We start from the raw sequence: 23,767 nt of genomic DNA, 5'->3' as shown, positions 1-23,767 counted from the left end.
TGTCTAACCCTAACCATCCCCTCCAGCAGCCTAACTCTCTCCCTAGTGCCTAATCCTAACCATCCCCTCCAGCAGCCTAACTCTGGCCCTAGTGTCTAACCCTAACCATCCCCTCCAGCAGCCTAACTCTCTCCCTAGTGCCTAATCCTAACCATCCCCTCCAGCAGCCTAACTCTCCCCCTAGTGCCTAACCCTAACCATCCCCTCCAGCAGCCTAACTCTCTCCCTAGTGCCTAACCCTAACCATCCCCTCCAGCAGCCTAACTCTGGCCCTAGTGCCTAACCCTAACCATCCCCTCCAGCAGCCTAACTCTCCCCCTAGTGCCTAACCCTAACCATCCCCTCCAGCAGCCTAACTCTCTCCCTAGTGCCTAATCCTAACCATCCCCTCCAGCAGCCTAACTCTGGCCCTAGTGCCTAACCCTAACCATCCCCTCCAGCAGCCTATCTCTCCCCCTAGTGCCTAACCCTAACCATCCCCTCCAGCAGCCTAACTCTCTCCCTAGTGCCTAACCCTAACCATCCCCTCCAGCAGCCTCTCTCTCCCTAGTGCCTAACCCTAACCATCCCCTCCAGCAGCCTAACTCTCTCCCTAGTGCCTAATCCTAACCATCCCCTCCAGCAGCCTAACTCTCTCCCTAGTGTCTAACCCTAACCATCCCCTCCAGCAGCCTAACTCTGGCCCTAGTGTCTAACCCTAACCATCCCCTCCAGCAGCCTAACTCTCTCCCTAGTGCCTAATCCTAACCATCCCCTCCAGCAGCCTAACTCTGGCCCTAGTGTCTAACCCTAACCATCCCCTCCAGCAGCCTAACTCTCTCCCTAGTGCCTAACCCTAACCATCCCCTCCAGCAGCCTAACTCTCCCCCTAGTGCCTAATCCTAACCATCCCCTCCAGCAGCCTAACTCTCCCCCTAGTGCCTAATCCTAACCATCCCCTCCAGCAGCCTAACTCTCTCCCTAGTGCCTATCCCTAACCATCCCCTCCAGCAGCCTAACTCTCCCCCTAGTGTCTAACCCTAACCATCCCCTCCAGCAGCCTAACTCTCTCCCTAGTGCCTATCCCTAACCATCCCCTCCAGCAGCCTCTCTCTCCCTAGTGCCTAACCCTAACCATCCCCTCCAGCAGCCTAACTCTCTCCCTAGTGCCTAATCCTAACCATCCCCTCCAGCAGCCTAACTCTCTCCCTAGTGTCTAACCCTAACCATCCCCTCCAGCAGCCTAACTCTCTCCCTAGTGCCTAATCCTAACCATCCCCTCCAGCAGCCTAACTCTGGCCCTAGTGTCTAACCCTAACCATCCCCTCCAGCAGCCTAACTCTCTCCCTAGTGCCTAATCCTAACCATCCCCTCCAGCAGCCTAACTCTCCCCCTAGTGCCTAACCCTAACCATCCCCTCCAGCAGCCTAACTCTCTCCCTAGTGCCTAACCCTAACCATCCCCTCCAGCAGCCTAACTCTGGCCCTAGTGCCTAACCCTAACCATCCCCTCCAGCAGCCTAACTCTCCCCCTAGTGCCTAACCCTAACCATCCCCTCCAGCAGCCTAACTCTCTCCCTAGTGCCTAATCCTAACCATCCCCTCCAGCAGCCTAACTCTGGCCCTAGTGCCTAACCCTAACCATCCCCTCCAGCAGCCTATCTCTCCCCCTAGTGCCTAACCCTAACCATCCCCTCCAGCAGCCTAACTCTCTCCCTAGTGCCTAACCCTAACCATCCCCTCCAGCAGCCTCTCTCTCCCTAGTGCCTAACCCTAACCATCCCCTCCAGCAGCCTAACTCTCTCCCTAGTGCCTAATCCTAACCATCCCCTCCAGCAGCCTAACTCTCTCCCTAGTGTCTAACCCTAACCATCCCCTCCAGCAGCCTAACTCTGGCCCTAGTGTCTAACCCTAACCATCCCCTCCAGCAGCCTAACTCTCTCCCTAGTGCCTAATCCTAACCATCCCCTCCAGCAGCCTAACTCTGGCCCTAGTGTCTAACCCTAACCATCCCCTCCAGCAGCCTAACTCTCTCCCTAGTGCCTAACCCTAACCATCCCCTCCAGCAGCCTAACTCTCTCCCTAGTGCCTAATCCTAACCATCCCCTCCAGCAGCCTAACTCTCCCCCTAGTGTCTAACCCTAACCATCCCCTCCAGCAGCCTAACTCTCTCCCTAGTGCCTAACCCTAACCATCCCCTCCAGCAGCCTAACTCTCTCCCTAGTGCCTAATCCTAACCATCCCCTCCAGCAGCCTAACTCTCTCCCTAGTGCCTAATCCTAACCATCCCCTCCAGCAGCCTAACTCTCTCCCTAGTGCCTATCCCTAACCATCCCCTCCAGCAGCCTAACTCTCCCCCTAGTGTCTAACCCTAACCATCCCCTCCAGCAGCCTAACTCTCTCCCTAGTGCCTATCCCTAACCATCCCCCAAGTGTCTAACCCTTGCTGTCCCCTCTGGCAGCCTAATCCTAACCTTCCCCCTAGTGCATTACTGTGACTGGATGGCCTCGGCCTCCATTCCCGATCACAGATTGGGTTTGATCCCCAATGGATCTTGGGGTATCAGGTATTCCTTTTTACAGTCAGTGACCACCTGTCACTGACTTCACCCATTGCGCAGTGGACGGGTATGTAGCTGCCACCACCAAACTCCAACCGTCGACGTTTGGAACTGCTTACTGCTGTGTATGCGTCGACTAGCTGTGGCCGCACCTCCTGATTGGTGGCGTATAATATTCCCCGATCCCTCGCAGTGGACCAGGCTATGCACAGTAGCTGGCAGAGGGCTTGAGCTTTGGAGATGCTGGGCTCAATCCAGAACAGCCGGAGAATAGCGGAATAGCGTGTTGCACAATTCTGTTGGTCGCAGGATTCAGATGCAGTGTTTATTGCTCAATGGTCTTTAAAAAGACCCTTCCCCTTAGCTTCATTGGGGTGCAGCATACAGAGATGATCAGCAGTCTTGATGTTCAAAAGATACACAAAGATGTACATTTTACCAGGCACGCAGCCTTCTTTTATGCCACTCCAGTACACATTACCACAGGGGGTAAGTCCATCCTGTGGTTTCCAACCAATCACCTTAAGTACTTGTGCTGTCCACATGCACGTTTAACATTGTCCCCTATGGACAGTGGGGAGTGGTCACTCCCCTGTACCTGAGCCCACCCGCAGAGCTTGGCACACCCTCGGCTCCGTCCCATCTGCAAGGGACAACATTTTCCCTCCAAAACGGACTTCCAGGAATCTGCCCAGGGACACAGCTCACCACCTCTAGCCTGAATCTAATCTCTAGAGACAGGCAGCCCAGGTCCCCTGCTCACCAAGTGGGAGCCCTTTGGAGCTCCCTAAAAGCACTTAGCTGGCTGCATTGGCCAGCTTCCTATGCCCCTCATACCACTATCAGGCATGCAGCTGCATAGGAGGTCCGTTTATTTCTCTGGAAGGGGCTGGAGGATCCAGCAACCCACGGAGGACTCTGGATCTCCTGGCCGTCCAGAGGAATCACAGGTAAGTGCATTTTACATGTACACCAAGCCTGTGCCCTGTATCGGGTTTTTGCATGCTGCAGCACAGGACCTGCTGTCCTGGCTCAGTGCTGCACAAACCATTGTAAGTACATGTATATGTGTATTTTTACTCTTTACAAATTTGTGTTTTATTTACTGCTCATTGCTGGGCTCCCTTTGCCCTGTGGTCTCGGGGGTGAGCTTCCTAATGTCCGGCGCCTTGCTGATTGCGCTCAGCGCTGGGATTTTAACCTTCCTGTTGGCTGCTTCAGGAGGGTGGAGTCCGGGTTTTGGCACACAGCCAGCCTTCCCCCGGCGCTCTGCTCCTGCTGCGCCGCCCCTGCCCTGCACACAGAGCCGCCTAGCCCAGTTCTCCCGCGTGTGGCTCCCAGCCCTGCAGTCCAGGACACACGTCCTGCCTCCCTCAGTGCCGGAGGTACAGGGAGCTGGTACTCATGGCCCTGTAGTGCTCCCGGCCCCCAGCGATCGGCATCTAGCCCTGCACTCTGCTGCCTGGCTGCAGTAAGCAGCTGGCGCGGAGGGGTCTGTGGCAATCCTGGGGCGCTGGGTACTAGTCTCCCAGTCCCCAGTGTGGAGCCCTCATTGCAGCACCGCCGCTGGAGATGGTATGGTGCTGCTGCGCCCACAGTCCCCCGCTGCAGCGCGCCAAGGGTTGCCACACAGTACTGCTGCAGCCACTGGAAAGGATCCGGCCGCGGCAGAGAAAACCTTTTTACAAATAATTTAACCTTTGGCTCCTAGCACCGGTACCGTATTACAAGGCATGGCCCCTAGCGCTTCTAATACATAAAACGGGCACCTAGCACCTACAACAGTTCAAAGCTGGCGCTGTGGCACTGGATTAACCCCTTCATTAACCACGTGGAGGGTGCGGGGGGGGTTGCTGGCTGCGGGACTGGGACCTCGCCACACTTACTCTAAGCTTAAAACCTATAAAAAGTCGACCATCTGCACTGTCGACCTATTGCATGTTACTCCTCGTATGTCGACCCATTGACTGTCGCCTTTACATTGTCTACCTTCTATCCGGATACCCTGCTGTGTAAACTAATGTCCTTGCCGCTGAAAGAGGAGTGTGAAACTGCGCAGACTCCAGTCTTCATGTTCTCCAGGGAGGCTTCATGCCCTGTTCCAAGATGGCTGCCAAGCTCACTACTGAGCATGTGCAGGAGTCATCTTGGTTTTTACTGTGTAGAGCAGTGTTTCCCAACCTCGGTCCTCAAGGCACACTAACGGTCTTGGATTTAGTGATATCCATGGTTGAGTACAGATGTTAAATCAAAATAACTGAATACTAATTAAGTCACCTGGGCTCAAGTTTGGCTAGCCTTAAAACCTAGACTGTTTGTGTGCCTTGAGGACTGTGGTTGGGAACCCCTGGTGTAGAGTGACATGGTGGGAGAAGTCCTGTGACCTGCAAATAGCGCTGTTCCAGCATCCTGCACGCACTCACCGGCTGCCGAGCTGTATAGAACTCTGGGCCTAATTCAGAGATGGCCGCTAATGCAATTTTCACACAGATCGAGCGATTATTTGCCATCACATGCATATAAGCCGGCACTGTGCATGCACAGCGGTCATATTGCGATTGCGGACGCACAGAGGATCCCATCACCAAGTGAGAGACAGACTTCCAGCGTTTGGGGGTGGTAATGGGGAGTGGTCAGAAAGACTAGGTGTGTCTGTCCGTATAAACGCCGTTACATGGGCATGTATAAATTAGCCACTGCGAGTGCATACGCAGCTCTGCATGTTAAAAGAGCACCCAAGGCTACCACAATGCAAGATGTCCATTGATATTACTGATATTTCCGTAGATATGCATTGTCACACGCAGGTAAGAAGGCAGCAGTGGGAGTCTTCATGGTAGCATATTTTCGCAGCTGCGTTGCGTATGTAATCGCAGCTGCAATCGCTTTAGCATCTGTCTCTGAATCAGGCCCTCTGTTCCACTCCGCTCCATCACCAGTGTACATGTAACAGTGAGTACGGCTGTACCTGCAGCACCACTCTGTAAGCAACTGGGCTGCTCCTAGTGTGAGTCATCGGCTGGTGTGTGCCCACATTATTCTGCAGTGTCATCACCTGCACACACCAGCATGGGTGCGGAGGAGGTCACATGTCATTATAATATTACTCCCCCCACCACTACCTCATGTAATGTCCTGTCGACTGACACCCACACAGTAACTTGCTGAGTGCACCTAATGCCCCAGCATGGGGGAATAGATGACATTAGGTAACATTGCCCCTCTTATTTTGCAGGGTACCCACAAAAGGGATATCAGGCAAAGACAGACATTTTAATGATATATGGGGAAGATGTACTAAGCTCTGGAAAGCGATAAACTACCAGCCACAGCTCCTCATGTTACAGGCTGTGGGGTTTATGTATCAAGCAGTGAAAACAGTTACAGTAATTATTGACACTCGGTTATGTAGCTCCCAGAGGCAATGGAATGTCTGAGGGGAGGGCCGGTTGCTCCATCTTTATAGTCCCAGCTGCCTGTAGTGTAACTCATTTATGAGTTATACAGGCTGCACAGTGGTAAGGAACCTAGAGGCGGAGGAGATTATGCCCAAGCGGGAAGGGGGTGGGGCAGAGACCTTGACTTGGGGCTAGGGATGGCCATCAGTGAGCTGGCCATCGATAGTAATCACTGATGGAACTATCAATGGCACTAAACCATCTATGTTGAACCATCGATGGTTTGCACCACTGCTGGGGGGCACTGAGGGCCAATCAAAATAGGGGGGGGGGCCTTGGTGGCTGCCGCGGGCAAAGCTAAGAAAGAAAAGCTTCAGGTTCTACTCTGCCATCGATGGCAAAACCATAGACCTTTTGTAGTTAACCATCAATGTTTGATAACTAGCGATGGTAGACGACCATCCCTACTGTGGGCACCTTTGATGACATTTTGCAAGGATTGATACTTATAGCTGATAGATAGATATATCTATCTATTATATGAGAGCGATCTATCCAGGGATGGATAGTATGGAAATTTAATGGATGCATGTTGTCTCCACAGTCACAACCTCCCCCATCCTGGCTCCGCTCTCTGCTCTTCCTGCGTTCCCAGAACCCCGCCCTCTACGCGGGTTGGCTCCAGGACCTATCCAATAATTCCTCCTACAGCGTCTTGTGCCACTGGGGTTGTTCCACCCTTCTAGTCATTATTGGTCATTCAGCAAAGCAAGAAAACATCTCTCTGCACATCCCAAACTACTCCCCAACGGCGCAGCTCCTGCTCTCAACCGGAGGCCGGAGCAATCGAGGTCAGCTCTTGGAGGACATGGTGCAGCTGGCTCCAGGGGAGGCGCAGCTTCTACGTCTCACACATAAAGAACTCTAATGTTGCAATAAAGGTGTACTGACTTCTGGCTCTGTCTGTGTCTGTGCTGCACGTGTAGCTGCGAAGCCGTTCTCAGGGGCACAGCCGTGATGGGACTGCATCATACAGTCCTTCTCTATACTGAGGGCGATGTTTTCCATCCATTTGTGTTTTCGGAGCAGGTGGTAGAAGCTGAGCATCTACATAGGAGAGGACATGATGCTTGGAGGCATAATGTGTAAAGGTTCTGCCCCTGCACATCTACAGATCGGGAGGGGACCAGCGAGTAGTGGTATTGCCACCCTCGCAGCATTCTTTGCGATGGCACGTAGCGTTCAAATGGTAACCATTAGATTACTTTACCGTTGAAAAGAAGTGCGCAATGATGGCATCGATGACAAAAATAACGTCCATTGGATTAGAAACATCAATGGCCGCCAACCATCAGTTATCAATACATGGCAGCAGTAAAAGAGAATGTCCCGGGAAATGTGGCTAGTGGTCTGTGACTCGCAGCACGCACTAGGGAGACGCAACGTTGGTGAATGTTGGAGCCGGTTTATGTTCTGTCTATAGCTGCAGGTTTGTAATCGCTGGTGCCAGGGAAACCAGTATATGTGACGGGTGCAGAGGGGCATAGGGGGAGATGTACCAAGCCTTGGAGAGAGATATAGTGGAGAAGTTGCGGAGAGGAGAGTGAAGTGAGATGAGATCAGAGATGTAAATGGGAGAGGAATGGGTGAGGGCTTTGCAAGTGAGTGTGAGAACCTTGAATTGGGCTCTGAAAGGGAAGGGGAGCCAGTGGAGGGCTTGTAGGAGAGGGGAGGCAGATGCAGAGCGTTTAGAGAGGAAGATAAGCCGTGCAGCAGCATTAAAGATAGACTGGAGAGGAGAGAGAGGGGATTTGGGGAGGCCAGATAGGAGGAGGGTACAATAGTCCAATCTGGAGATGACAGGTGAGTGTATGAGGGTTTTGGTGACATCCTGGGTGAGAAAGGGTCTGATTTTAGGAATATGTTTGAGTTGGAAATGACAGGACTGCGAGAGGCTCTGGATATGTGGTCTGTAGGAGAGGGATGAGTCCAGGATAACTCCAAGACAGCGCACCTTGGGGCTAGAGCAGATAGCTGTGCCATCAATTGATAAAGAAATAGTGGGAAGTGAGGTGATGTGGGAGGGTGGGAAGACGATCAGCTCAGTCTTAGACATATTAAGTGTAAGAAATCGCTGGGACATCCAGGAAGAGACAGCAGAGAGACAGTTGGAGATACGAGTGAGGAGAGAGGAGGAGAGATGTCAGGGGAGGAGAGGTAGATCTGAGTATCATCAGCATAGAGATGATAATGGAGGTCAAAAGAGCTGATGAGTTCACCTAGTGCTCTATTTACTACAATCCGCATTTGTAATGCAGATTGTAGTGTGATATTACCGACTGAATTCGCATTGTGAATTTAGGCAATATCACAGGGATTTACTACAAATCCATTGCAGGGACAGAGCTTGCGAGAAAGCTCTGTACCTGCGAATCCCCTCCGCACACTAGTCACGGTATTTTCACAAAAAAATACCGTGACTAGTGCCCCGCACATGCGCCGACCGGCCGCCACTGCTACCCCCCCGGCGCCAAACCCCGCCCCCATTGTTAAGCCCCACCCCTCCGTGATCACGGGCCCCCCCTCTCCCTTAATTACACTTATCTGCATGATCCGGGCTCTGGTGATGTCTTCCATGTCCTCCAGTCAGATGATATCCCATACTGCACTGGGACCCAATCACCTGATGACCGGGCAGCAGTGCACTATGAGAGACCAGCTGACTGGAGGGGAGTCATCACTGGAGCCCCATACACCGGTCCCTGGAGTCAGGTAAGTTTATTTTTTTTTTACCTTTTTTTTCGCTGTATTAGCGTGTGATCTGTTTAGACCACACAGCTGATTACTGGGACCGACTCCTGGCTCTGCTCTCCCTGCTAGAGCAGGGCAGGAGTCCGGTAACCGAGGGAGACCCTGGATAACGCCACCTCCAGGTGGCGTTATTATCACAGGGCTTTCTCCGGTATTTTTTTACAATTTATTTTTAGTAACTTTGGCCAGATCACATTTCCCATTACAGTTATGGGAAATGTGATCTGATTACTAAAAATAAGTGATACTTAGGGGTTGGAGAAGAATTTAACGAATTCTACTCCAATTGCCCTATAGTAACTACAGGTGATACTAACATAATGTGAAAAGGGTGTGACAACACAAAACAGCCTTTTTCACTTTATTTTAGTAAAAATAATGTTCATAAATAGAGCCCCTAGAGAGGACGTATAGAGAGAGAATAGGAGAGGTCCAAGAACAGAACCTTGGGGAACACCTACTGTAAGAGGCTGTGGGGATGGAAGAGTAGTCCAGAGAGGAGACAGAGAAGGAACGATCAGAGAGGTAGGAGGATATCCAGGAGAGAGCAGTGTCACGTAGACCAAGGGAGTGAAGGATTTGCAGCAGGAGAGGGTGGTCCACAGTGTCAAAAGCAGCAGAGAGTTCAAGAAGAATGAGCAGAGAGTAGTGGCCCTTGGATTTGGCAGCAAGGAGGTCGTTGCTGACTTTCCTGAGGACAGTTTCAGTGGAATGGAGAGAACGGAAGCCAGACTGAAAAGGGTCAAGGTAAACTGACATTAATACAGATACAGTATGTATTAAGATTATATGTAAAGCACAGAGCCAGCACAAAAAGTAGCAAGTGAGGCACAAGGTTTTTGTAGTAAAGTTCAGTGATGAAAGTCCTGATTATGTAGTCAGTAGGATCTTGTAGTAAGGAGATTATGAACTCACATTTGTTGATCCAACTTTGTCCAAATATATAAAATAGAACAATGCACTCCACTGATGGAATAATTAATATACTTATATATGAGCCATAATGTCTGTATCTCTTTCTCCAATCTCTGATTTCTTTCTTACATATTATTTTCGGTTCCTCCAAACATGTAAAAGGAGAACGATTAGAGCGAGAACTAATAGTGTAGTGTGTGCCAAACTGTTATTATGTCCGTACACTATATTGGACTCCAATGTACCAATCCTAGAAAATGGGATACGTGTCCATCCACTGGTTATAGGTCACCCATGTAGAAACAAATATAACTGGATGCTCACAGTATTGCTTACATCCATCAATATTCCCCATACATATAATGGTATCTTTATCCCTTCTGTTCCCTGGTGTTTAAGTTGGTAATTATCTGTATCTTTACACACCACGTGATGTTCACACTTTTACAGCATGCTTACATATACATCGCAGTGGTTCCTCGTATAATGGTTTCTTTAGCTGTAATCACTTATGGCCACTTTCTAGATTAACTCCTTATTGTGACAAAATTGACGTTTACAGTAAAAAAAGTTTTAAAACACTGCACCACCTGTCCATGTAGATTTACAATGTGTACTTTACTGATGACAAACACCACTTGGACAAATCAAAAACAAAACCCGGGTATTCTTACCCAAGTAATGGAGTAATGAGTCACTAGCAGGATAGTATGCAGGTATTCTAGCACCACACCAACGCGTTTCGACTGCTGGTCTTTATCAAGGTAGTGGTGTCCACTCTGTCTGAACTTCTATTTATAATCAAAAAGTTCTGGCTTTAATATATCCAAACACCAACCTACATAAAATCTACAATTCAAAAATGGTATAAAGAATTTTTCCACTTTATACATTCAGAAAATCGATAAAAAAATGTACATTGACTTTATATACGATCACTTCTGGTTCCGGCGGGTGTCAAATCCAACCAATCCCGCTCTTCTGCCACTTTACCCGCACTAGAGGATATACTGTAGCCTTTAGCCTCTAGTGTGTGATAGACTCCCGGTTTGCGTACCACCACTAAGCTAGAAGTGGGGCTGACATGACTCAAAGTCTCTAGAGCGCAGCTAACTTCCGGTTTGCATTCCAATGCCAAACCGGAAGTAGGGATGCCTGCGTGTCTTTCAAACGGAAGTGGGACTCCGTTATATATTACCAAAGTCCAATAGTAGTTCCGCTTATGTGGCCTATCTACTATCAGAAGTAGTAGATATAATTGGATCAATTCTAATTTAGTATACAATTACATATAAATCCATAATATAAAAAATAAAATAATACAAAAATACATAAAAATCCATAATACAAAAGATATTAAAAGTATTGATAATGTATACAGAAAATTCTCTACATGTGGAGATAAATACAATAAAATATCTCATAAAAACCACTTAATTTAAAATTCTGCATTTAGCCCATGTGGTATTAATGTTTTTGCATCATATATAAATTTCATTTCACTTTTAGGCCAATGCTATCCTTGTATCTTTTTTATGCCAACTTCCTGTAACTTTTGTGATTCCAATAACCTGTTATATAGAATCGATGGAACATGCATGCACTTGTTTAAAATGGTTTGATAGATGGTGTTTCTCTAAACTTTTTTTTATATTTCTCGCATGTTCTGCGCATCTTTCTCGAAGAGTGCGTGGTGATTTTCCTATATATTGCAAATTGCATTCTATTAAGTATATGCAATTTTTACTATTACAGGTCATGAAGTCTTTGATTTTACATTTCAGACCATTGGATTTGGAAATAAATTCTTCTATCTTTTTTGGGAGAATTTTGCTCATTGGGCATTCTCTACATCTTAGAAAGCTGGTGGTTTATAACTATTCTCTTCTCTGGAATTGCACTTCTAACCAGACCGTTCTTCAAATTGCTAGCACGTCTATAAACAAAACTTGGTTTGTCAGGGACTATTTCTTTAAGGATAGGGTCCTTGGTGAGGATATACCAATATTTATTGAAAATCCTTTCAAACTTCCTTATATTGACCATTAAACTTTGTAATGAAAATAATTTTTTGTTTAATGTCAACTATCTTTGTATACAAGTAGATTTTTTATTTTGACCTCTATCATTTCTTTCATTTTTCCTTCTATGATTATATTCTTATACCCCTTTTCTAAAAGGTTATCCTTCATATCCTTGACCTGTTTCTCAAAGACCTCAAGTTCCGAGCAGTTCCTCCTTACTCTTTGTGGTTACTGGAAGTAGGGATATAATTATTATTATCTGTCCGTTTTATATAATTTTTTTGTTTCAAGCTTATCCCCATTGGTATATATACACAGGTCTAAACAATAGTCCTCCTTTTGGCTTATCTCATAAGTTAAAACTATGTTGTATGTGTTTTTATTTAATATTTCATAAAATTGGTATAAATTGGTCTCACTTCCATGTCAGACAAATAAGATGTCATCTGTATAGCCCATCCATTTTTTTTAAATATGTATCCAATATATATTATTATTCCAGATGTGTCTATCTTCCCACCTAAAGGCTTAATTATCAAAAAAGAACCGTCCAATAGAATTAAATCAGTTGAATTCTAAGTGGAAAGGCAGCGCATTTTGGATGACTGCTCCTTTTCACTAATTGATCTTATAGTAAAAGAACATAGAAAAAGTCTCAAAAATATAGAAGAAGAGATGAATGAATTAACCATTAAAATAGAACCTTTGAGGGAGAGAGAGGACTGGATGATTTTTGAAAAAGACTATAATATATTTTTCTTTTGTTTTGATTCTATATTCTAACAAAAAAACTAAAGAAGTATATAAGAGAGGTCAAATCTAGAGCTAAATAAAAAGGATAACTAGTATCCACTTATTCATCATGAAAGAAGTTGCAGTTGCACAGATGGTGAAAGTAGCCCTATAGAAATATATTCACCACTAGAAAAAAAGAAAGATTCAAAGACCAGAAGAACTCCACATAAATCCTCTAACTTGTATAAGAAATGAAGGAACAATTAAAATTGGGAATTCCAGACAAAAGAACGGGATAACCAACTATGGGCCATATTCAATTAGTTTTGCACCCGCAATACTTTTTCGCATGCCGCACTTTTTGCCGACTTTGCGTGTTTTAGCCATGGAAACTTTTCATGCACGCCCCCGCTATTCGCCGTATTCAATTCCAAAGGATGCGAAAACGCGTCCCAGCGAAACTCAAACATGCAAAAAGTGCTGCCATTTTTAGGGAAATCAGCCTGACACCTCCCAATACATACACTAACATTGGGGATGTGTATAGATGTCCCCGATTACCCCCCATGGAGCTATTTGGGGTACTTAAGTGCTTTCAATTGCCTCTATATAGCGTCTTTAATAAGTGGTGAAGAATAGTATTTAGCAGTTGGTTTTTTTTTGGTGAAATTAACTAGTTCCAGCAAATTTGGGGTACATGAAAATGGGTGCAAGTATGGTTATAAACGCACCTTCAGCAAGCACCTGCACTCAAAAAAACACCTCCCCCATACTTTCAGATCCCCCAAAAGCTTATTTTGCTAGTTTTTACCCCAACATTGTACTTTTTGGTCCCCAATTTTCAAAGTGTTTTTTGTGGTGTTCCTCGCGATTTTTGTGGTTTTTTGACTCTGTTATCCTTCGGGGGTCTGTCCAAAGGGTGCAGAGTGGTTTCCACACCTTTGCACCCCAAAACTGCAATTCTGCACTTTTTTCTGCCGGGTAGTCATACGCGAAAAGTCTTTGCAACTGCATACGGCGAAAAGTTTCTGCCTGGTGAAATGACGTCATCCATGATACTTTTTCACAGATTGCGGCTTTTCGCCGCTAATTAAATACGGGCCTATATAACAGGAAACATCATGATAGAACTCTCTATAGCAATAGAACATATAGGAATATCAGGGATGAGGGAAGAATGCAAAACCCATATAATAGGAACCAGCTCAGGGCATCTAGGAATTTTTATGTGAAAGACGAATGGACCAGAGAGAATTCGAATCCAATGACACCATTCTCCCATAAAAACAGATTTGACACTCTACAAAGAGAACATTTTTTAGGGATGAGTCGAAGGAGGATGAGTTACAGAAGATAGTATACTATAAGAGAAAAAGAGGGAAAAGAAATAAAAATAAGAATCAAAAATTCCATCCAGACCTCAACCTTCCCTTCACTTTCCATACTTCTAAACAGGATAATAGTATATTCAACCTGAGTTCACATGTCTTGATGAAGGAGGAAACCTCAATATTGAACAAAGGTTTAAAATATGCACCAGATAGTAAAGTTAATAAATTCAGCACCTACAGTATGTGGATATCCAGAAATTCACAAGGAATTTGACCTTAAAGAGATACTTTTTAACCCAAAGAGAAGGGAGTTCGGATAATCAATGTATCTTTAAACCCAAATCTACTTTCAACCCTGTATATGCAAAGGGTTGTTTTTTCATAGAAACCTTCAACTAATTAGTATGTACTGATCTTGAAAAGATCACACCCACATGGGCTATGAAACCAAATTTATTAAAAAAAAGATTAGAAGCTATCTAGACTTTAGAAGATAATGATAATATAATTATTAAACCCGCCGCCAAGGGGGGCGGCATTGTGGTAATGGATGAGAACAATTTATGAGAAGGAGGCGCTAAAATAACTGAATGATAGACATACCGATCCACTTTTAAGAGGAGACCCCAGTGTGAGAATAGGAAAGGAATTGAATCAGATGGTGAAAAAATATCAAGATTTGGGTATTTTAAATGAGAGTCTAAATTTATTATACCTACCGATCCATCTATACCAGTGTTCTATATCCTACCGAAGATGCATAAGGATATTAACAACCCACCTGGCCGCCCAATTGTAGCGGGTACGGACTCTATAACAGCGAACCTATCCGAATACGTGGATCATTACCTCCAACCTGAGGTGCTAACATTAATGGTGTTTGTCAGATAGGATTTTATTATCAATAACCTTCAAGATATACAATGGGAGGAGGGTGATTTTCTAGTGACTGCGGATGTTGGATCCATATATTCCATTATAGAATATGAAGTGGACCTGGATGCTGTGAAACATCATCTCAAGAAAGGAGGGATGGAAAGAACAAGAATGACATTTTTCATTGAAGCAATAAATTTCATATTAAAGAATATTTTTTTTCTGGTTCACGGACAAGTTAAGGGAACGGCAATGGGTACAAGAATTGTCAAAACAAGAAGAAAAAGAAATGTCCTCTTCGTTGGCGCACTAAAGATAACTATAAAATAAGTCATTAATATATATGTGAATAAACTTCTAATGTAAAATATGAAAAAAATTATGTATTATAAATAATAAAATGATATTAAATAAATGGTTGTGTTGTTATTATCCCAATGGTAATAAAGAAATAATTATCCTAAATCCTCGTTATTATTGTGCATCCAAATTACACTGAGCTCCTGATGATAACATAGGCAGATAATTCAGCCTATATAAGGTAATGTATCCGAAAAATGACCTGTGATACTTGTACTGCAAAAAGTATCCACTATGTGACAATTCTCTAGTCATTGAACATTGTTACAATTCCAGTAACCACCAGTGTAATGATAAAAACATATCTTTGGCCAGTAGGTGTCACTGTTGGATGGGCGATCATATACTGAAATGACACTATTTATCAAGGAAATGTCAGTAAAATTGTAAGTATAAACTATTGGTATTATCTCTTAATAAACCTGACAATATCCATGAGGGTCTGGACGCAAATAAGTTTAAAAGCTGTATAGAGTAATGTAGATCACTGAGCATTATATTAGCTCAGAATTAATATCCCTATAAGCCACTGTACTATTAACATGCACACTGCGTGTTCTGTTGAGTATATAAACCCAGCGCTGTTTAATTTGAGTGGCGCTATAGTGCAGCAAGGATTTATTAATCAGCTATATTGCTGCTGACATACACACTAGGTTTTTATGAATCAAGTGCTATTTTTTAAAACAGCGTTGTAGCATAACATAGACTTAGAGCACTGGTCATTACATTAGCTCAGAGTTGGTACTCAAATTTGATCTGGACAGCGCGATGGTACAGTGAAAATTAGTGTGTCAAATAAAGTACTACTATCATACACAATGCGCTTTTATATATAGATCAAGTTGTGCGAACAAGCACGCTGCATTTTATATTAAGTCTGTAGATAAGGCGCTGTTTAATCTGAACATCGCAGTAGTGCAATAAAGGTTGCTATATCTGTTAGATCACTGCTGACATGCACATTGCATTTATACAAATCATGTGCTACTGACATGCACACTGTATGTCATGTTGGAGATATATATATATATATATATATATATATATATACACACAGTGCCTTGCAAAAGTATTCACCCCCTTGGCTTTTTACCTTTTTTTGTTACATTACAATCTGTAATTTTTTTCTAATCTGAATTTTATGTGATGGATCTGCACAAAATAGTCTAATTTGGTGAAGTGAAATGAGAAAAATATGTATAAAAATTAATCTTTATAAATAAAATTCTGAAAATTGACATGTGCATATGTAATCACCCCCTTTGCTATGAAGACGCTCAAAAGTTTCTGGTGCAACCAATTACGTTCGTTGGCATAGGAGTAGTTTGTCTTCCAAAATAATTATTTATTTAATTGTTATACCTATCCTCGTTATTATAATGTTGTTTAGAGGTTAAAGCACTTGATTCATACACTCAAATATAACGTGTATGTCAGCAGTAATTTGACTATTAGCCCAGGGCTCAACAAATCCCGGGGGCAAGGTCGCCATGGCGACCAGATTTTGCTACCTGGCGACCAGATTATCCGGGGTGGGAGGAAGCAGAGCCTCGTCAGCCCCAGCACTGGCAGGCACTGTGTCGTGCAGCCGTAGCCAATCGCCGTGCGACACTGTATCCCCCAGCCAATCAGTGGTTACCTCCTTTGCTCCTGCTGGGAGCAAAGCCAATCGCTGCTTGTCCCCAGCCAAATGCCGTGCTGCGCCGTGTCCTGAGACCTCCTCTTTCCCCCCCAGCATGCCGTGCTTTATATTAATTACTGGTGGATGTTGCAGCTACCCGGTGAGCGTAAATGGAGATGGGGAAGCCAGCATAGGCTGGGCAGCAGCAGAGAGGAGCCTGGTTCCTGCAGGCTGAGGTGGAGGCATCAGAGTAGAGGCAGCAGGTTCCTGAAGGAGAGCGGCATCATCCTCTAGCAGCCTGCTCTCCTTCAGCCAGCCGAGCTCTCTGCACGCAGGAGGTGGTGAGGTGGTCACTGCACGGGGCAGAAAGGACTGCAGGCGGACAACAGTGACCAAGGGCTCCCAGCAGGAGCAAAGGAGGTAACCACTGCCCCAAGTGATATCTACCCTTCCCTCCTCCCCCAGGGCTGCCCCAGCTGCTATCCTAACCCCCTCCCCCTAACCCCATCCATGCTCCCCAGTACTGTGCCAGCTGCTATCTAACCTTGCCACCCCTTCCTACCCCAAATTGTGCCTGCCACTATCCCCCTCCATGCCCCCCCCTCCCCAGTACTGCGCCAGCTGCTGTCTGCCCTCACCCTGCATAATATCTGATGGGACCCAGAAACAATAGATTAGGACCCCACTTTTTTAAAGTGAGAGGTCCCTGGGACCCACAATTTTTTTTTTCTCTCGGCGCGATCACTGATAGTGTATGTATAATGTAGCAGCAGCCGCCGCCGCCGCCATGTGGCACACAATCAGCTCCGCTCCTCATTGCACTGTAATATAATTAATAAGACTCCTGCACCTTTATTCTGGGCCATCATATACTTTTGTCCAAATGCGATTTAAAAAAATTTAAAATAAATATATTAATGTACATTTGGTACCTACTGTGGCATAATGTGAACTTGGGTTTTAATGAGTGGCAATATATGAATTTGTTCCTACTGTGTGGTATAATGTGCATTTGGGCCCTACTGTGTGGTATAATGAGCATTTGGACCCTACTGTGTAGTATAATATGCATTTGGGCCCTGATGTGTGGTATAATGAGCATTTGGGCCCTACTGTGTGGTATAATGTGCATTTGGGCCCTACTGTGTGGTATAATGAGCATTTGGGCCCTACTGTGTGGTATAATGTGCATTTGGGCCCTACTGTGTGGTATAATGAGCATTTGGGCCCTACTGTGTGGTATAATGTGCATTTGGGCCCTACTGTGTGGTATAATGAGCATTTGGGCCCTACTGTGTGGTATAATGTGCATTTGGGCCCTACTGTGTGGTATAATGAGCATTTGGGCTCTACTGTGTGGTATAATGAGCATTTGGGCCCTACTGTGTGGTATAATGAGCATTTGGGCCCTAGTGTGTTTCCTAATATGAATATGGGCCCTACTGCATGGCATATTTTGAATCTTGAGGCAGGTATGGGCATGTGGCAGAATCTGCTGACCATTGAAGAGGCATGTGTGGCTGTCTAATGGCATATGGGGAGGCTGAGGGTCACTGAAGGGGCATGTGTGGTGGTCTATGCAAGTTTTTATTGTGGTCCGGTCTGGCTCCTAAACTTTTAAGATGGCTCCTAGATTTTACAAAAAATTGTTGAGCCCTGTATTAACTCCATTGTACTACTGTGCTGTTCAGAACAAACAGCACTTAAATAGTATATATACCCAATATAACATGAAGAGTGCATGTCTGCAGCATGTGACTTATATATAACAATGCAGTGTGTATATCAGTAGTGATTTAACTGATAACAAGGGTAAGTTCTTACCATATATCTCTTATTATCTCTATTTCTACGAAGTCCATAGGGTTCCTCAGGATACCTTGGGGTATAGGTGATGTCATCAGGCATCGGGCACCATAGAGTTAAGCTTTCAGCCTCCCAGGATGTACTGGTCCACCTCCTATACCCCGCCCCCGAGCCAAGGCAATCAGTTATGTAACAAGCCCCAGGCCGGAGGAGGAGAGGAAAGAGAGAAGAAAGATCTGGAACACACAAGAATCACATTCTCACCAGAAGGAGACAGAAAAACTGGTGACCAGAGCAAAAAGCCCATCCGCAGTACAGGTGCGACAGGGCGGGAGTCCTGCGAAACCCTATAGACTTCGTAGAAATAGAGATTACAAGGGTAAGTTCTTACCATATCTCTTATTTTCTACTCTAGGGTCCATAGGGTACCTTGGGGATGTCCCAAAGCAGTATCCTTTAAGGGTGGGGACGCTCCTGTGCAGAAAGGAGAATCCGCCGCCCTGAAGCATCCTGAGAGGCAAAGGTGTCAAATGCATAATACCTCACAAAAGTATTGACAGAAGACCACGTGGCAGCCTTACACAGCTGAACAGCTGAGGCACCACGTCGAGCTGCCCACGAAGGACCCACAGACCTAGTGGAATGAGCCCTAACAGGATGGAACAGGAAGGCCTTCATGACTGTAAGCCTCAGAAATCGCCATGCGAATCCATCCTGCCAAAGTTTGCTTAGTGGCAGGCCAACCCTTCTTACGATAGCCATAGAGGACAAACAGAGAGTCCGACTTCCTAAAAGAACTGGTACGGTTAACATAAATCCTTAGAGCCCGCACCACATCCAAAGTGGCCTCACCAACCGAGAGGTCTGGTGAATTAAAGGCCGGCACTATAATTTCCTCGTTGATGTGGAAACACAGATACCACCTTTGGGAGGAAACTAGGGCATTTGCGAAGCCCTGTCCCTATGAAAAATGAGAAAGGGAGGCCGACATGAGAGAGCCCCCAATTCTGAGACCCGCCTGGCCGAAGCATTGGCCAGAAGGTATACAGTCTTAGCTGTAAGCCATTTCAAATCCACTGAGCCCAGTGGTTCAAATGGCGGTCCTTGGAGAGCCCTCAGGACCACAGCCAGATCCCAAGGAGCCACAGGTGGAACAAAGGGAGGCTGAATATGAAGTACACCCTGCATAAAGGTGTGGACATCAGGAAGAGTAGCAATCCTACGCTGAAACCACACTGACAGGGCAGAAACCTGAACCTTCAGAGAAGCAAGGCGAAGACCATGATCTAAGCTCGCCTGTAGGAAAGCCAACACTCTGGATATCCGGAACACCTGAGGATCATAGCCTCTAGGGCGACACCACTCAAAGAAAGTATGCCATACTCGATGGTAAATTCTTGCTGACGTAGGCCTCCGAGCTCTTAGCATGGTGTTAACTACAGAGCTAGAAAAACCTCTGGACCTTAAGAGGGCTGTCTCAACAGCTACGCTGTCAAAGACAGATGACTGAGGTCCGGGTAAAGATAAGGACCCTGTGACAACAGGTCCAGACATAGAGGCAACCTCATTGGAGCGTCTATGGAGAGACTCCAAAGGTCTGAGAACCAGTGACGTCTGGGCCACTTCGGAGCTATCAACAGGAGCTTGCCACCTTCTTGTTTAAATTTTCGGATTACCAGAGGAAGAAGGGAGAACGGAAGGAAGAGATACGCAAACCGGAAGGACCCCGGACTGACAGTGTCTACCAGAAGTGCCTCCTTGTCTCTTGTTCTTGACCTGTACACAGGCAGTTTGTTGTTGTGTCGGGAGGCCATGAGGTTTATCTCTGGAAGGCCCCACTTGTCCACCAAGAGTTGAAACACCTCCTGGCGAAGAGACCATTCTCCCGGATGTACGTCCTGCCGGCTGAGAAAGTCTGCTTACCAGTTACGGACTCCCGGGATGAATACCGCTGAGATGGCCAGGAGATTTCCTTCCGCCCAAGTCAGGATGCGGGATACCTCCGCCAGCGCTGCCCGACTTTGGGTACTTCCTTGGCGGTTTATGTAAGCCACCGTGGTGGTGTTGTCCGATTGGTCCTGGAAGGGTTTTCCTTGTAGAAACTGTTTTGCTTGTTGGAGGGCATTGAATACCGCGTGAAGTTCCAAGATGTTTATTGGAAGCACCGTTTCTGCCTAGGTCCACCTGCCCTGGAACAAGTGCGGACCCGTGACTGCTCCCCAGCCTCTGAGACTGGCATCCATCGTCAAAAGGACCCAGTTCGCCACCCAAAAGGGATGTCCCTTGTTCGGGTGAGTCATTTGCAACCACCAGGTCAGAGACAGACAAACCTCCGGAGAAAGCACCATGGTCTGCGTCTTTATCTGCGGAGGCAACCCATTCCATCTGGAGAGGATCAACTGCTGAAGAGGTCTGGAGTGAATCTGGGCATATTCCACCATGTCGAAAAGTGACACCATGGTGCCCAGCAAACTCATCGCCGATTGAATGGACACTCGGCGGCTCTGAAGGCAACTGCGTACCTGTGTCTGTAATGCAGAGATCTTTTCCTCCATCACAAAGATCCTCTGTAGTTGAGAGACCAACAAGGCCCCGAGATGGAGAATCCTCTGCGAGGGAACCAGGGTGGATTTCTTCCAGTTTATTAACCAGCTGTGATTTTTTTTTTTTTTTTTAATCATATAATTTTATTGGGGTATCAATACCAAAGAAACAGAAAAAAACTAAATTCAGTCCCTTTTTTTTGTAATTCCTTAACAAGATAACACAAAATAAATAAATAATAATAATTAAGTAATGAGAGAAAAAAAAACTTTATTCATAAAGGAAGAGATACTGAGGAAAAGAGGGGAGAAAAAAAAAGAGCAGAGGGCAGACAATTATGAGAAACCAGGAGGGGTCACACCCTGGGAGCCATACCAGGGAGACTAGATTGCGTTAAACTTGTCCACCGTGTTGTGTTGGAGGCTCGTGATATATTCCATTTTGGCCACAAACCAGACGCGGTTGAGAAACTGTTGACGGGTAGGAGGGAGTTGGTTTTTCCAAGAACTAGCAATCTGATAATTGGCGGCACAGGAGATGTGTAGGGCCAACTTATTCTCATGGTTGGAAAGTTGACAGGCTGGGGCACACAGGAGCAATGAAGCAGCAGTAAGAGGGGAAGCAAAAGGAATCATTGACGATATAGTAGAATGGACCATGGACCAGTAAGGTACAATATATGGACAGGACCGCCAAATATGGTAGAAAGAGCTGACTTTTCAACATTGTCTCCAGCAAAGGTTGGAAGAATTAGGGTATATTTGGTTAAGACGCTCCGGGACAAGGTACCAACGAGTGTACACCTTATAAGAGTTTCCCTTAATGGACACACTAATTGAGCATTTCAATATATTAAGGCGTATAGCCTCCCAAGTGTCTTCTCCCAGAGAGGTCCCCAAGTCCATCTCCCAACAACTCTCATGGGTCTCTAGGGGCGGGCTATCCTGATCTAGTATAGAATGGTAGATCTGAGAAATTAAGCCCTTTCCGTGGGTCTATAAATACAAAGGCGTTCCATAGCTGTGGGGTTTCATAATGCGTCTAGAGAAGAAAGGGACAAATAGACAAAGTGACGGATTTGGAGATACTGGTAGAAACAGGACTGTGGTAAAGAATGTATCTCCCGTAACTCTGTAAAAGAATGGGAGGTAAAATTGCCCAGGATGTAACCAGCTGTGATTTTGCAATACTGAGATTGTCAGTTGCAGATGAAGCTGGAGGACCTCTGGAGACCCTGCTAACAACAGAAGGTCGTCCAGATAAGGCAACAAGCGGACTCTCTGCATCCGCAGGTGGGCCGCCATGACCACCATGACTTTGTGGAAGTCACGAGGCGCTGTTGCCAGACCAAAGGGCAGTGCCTGGAATTGGAAATGTTTGTCGAGCACTGCAAACTTGAGGAATTCCTGATGCACTAAGACAATGGGGACATGCAGGTAAGCATCCTGGATGTCCAATGACACCATGAAATCCCCAGGCTCCATTGCCAGTATAACGGAAAGGAGGGTCTCCATCCTGAACCAAGGCACCCTCAAGAACTTGTTGAGGGATTTGAGGATTGGACGGTAAGACCCATTGGGTTTCTGCACCAAAAAGAGATTGGAATAGAAACTCATGCCCCTCTGGGAGAACAGAACGGGCACTATAACTCCGGCCTGGAGCATAGAGTGCAACACTTTCTGTAGTTCCAGGGCTTTGTTCTGATCTGACGGAAGGCCTGTGGTGAAAAACCTGCTGGGGGGCCTGCGCCGGAAGGAGAGGGCATACCCCCGAGAGACCACCTCATGTACCCAAGTGTCCATGGTAGTCAGACACCAATGCTGGGCGAACTGAAGCAGGGATCCCCCAAAGGGAGACCCGGGCCGTCAGGCCGAAGGCTTGTTGTCCGACTTGGGGCAGGGCGTCTTGTACTCCAAGCTTGTTTCTTGGGCTTGGTAGCCTTTTTGGGCCCAGCCTGTCTTGGAAAAGACTGCACTTTGAACCTACCCTTGGCCCTGTAGGGCCGAAAGGACGAAGTACCAGATCCTGACAGGACTGTAGCCGATGGGAGACACGCAGACTTGGCTGCTGCCAGCAGGGGCCACTATCTTGTCTAGATCAGGGCCAAATAGGACCTGTACATTAAAAGGCAAGCATTCTAAGCCCTTCTTGGAATCTGCGTCCGCTTTCCAAGAGCACAACCTTAAGGTGCGACGAGCAACTACAGCAGCAGAGGAGTTTCTGGAGGTGAGGAGACTGATATCCAAGGCCGCCTCATTAATGTAAGTGGCCGAGTCTCTGAGATTGCCAACTAACTCTGCCTGCTCTGCAGAAGAGTCAGAGTCCAGAGACGCCTCCAAACTATCACCCAGCATTCCATGGCTCTGGTCACCCAACACACAGCCATAGCCGGTCTGGCCGCCCCTCCAGCAAGGGAATAAATGGACTTAAGACGTATTTCAACCTTGCGATCAGTAGCATCCTTTAAGGAGGACATGGAGGGCATGGGTAATGTAGCGCTTCTCACTAGGCGTGTCACATGAGAATCCACTTGCGGAGGAGATTCCCACTTAGAGAAATAATTATCTGCAAAGGGATATGCAAAAGCCAAACATTTTTGAGGCTGGTACCGTTTACCCTGATTTTTCCACGCCTCCTCTAAAGGATCTACTAGCTGACCAGAAAGAGGAAAAACAGTGTCATCACCCTTAACATCTTTAAAGAAGGCGTATTTGGATTTGGTCACGGAGGGATCGTCATCCTCAATAACCAAGGCTGTACGGACTGCACGTATTAGGCCAAGTATATAGACTTTAGACTTAGTC

At 46.2% G+C, this 23,767-nt stretch overlaps 1 protein-coding gene across 7 annotated transcripts in view; it reads left to right on the top strand.

Annotated features, from left to right (window-relative positions):
* Positions 1-6,893, top strand: part of LOC148431506 (uncharacterized) — a 107,021-nt gene extending 100,128 nt beyond the window's left edge. For all 7 annotated transcript variants that reach the window (XM_088465974.1, XM_088465972.1, XM_088465967.1 and 4 more), the window contains one exon: positions 6,542-6,893. In XM_088465974.1, coding sequence (XP_088322100.1) covers positions 6,542-6,865 — 324 coding nt within the window. In that variant the 3' untranslated portion in view covers positions 6,866-6,893. The remainder of the gene's footprint in view (positions 1-6,541) is intronic.
* The last annotated feature ends 16,874 nt before the right edge of the window (positions 6,894-23,767 follow it).

This window comes from Taudactylus pleione, unplaced genomic scaffold (assembly GCF_031769625.1).
Source record: "Taudactylus pleione unplaced genomic scaffold, aTauple2 ptg002190l, whole genome shotgun sequence".
Taxonomy (NCBI): Eukaryota; Metazoa; Chordata; class Amphibia; order Anura; family Myobatrachidae; genus Taudactylus; species Taudactylus pleione.
This window is presented reverse-complemented; position numbering and strand designations above follow the sequence as displayed.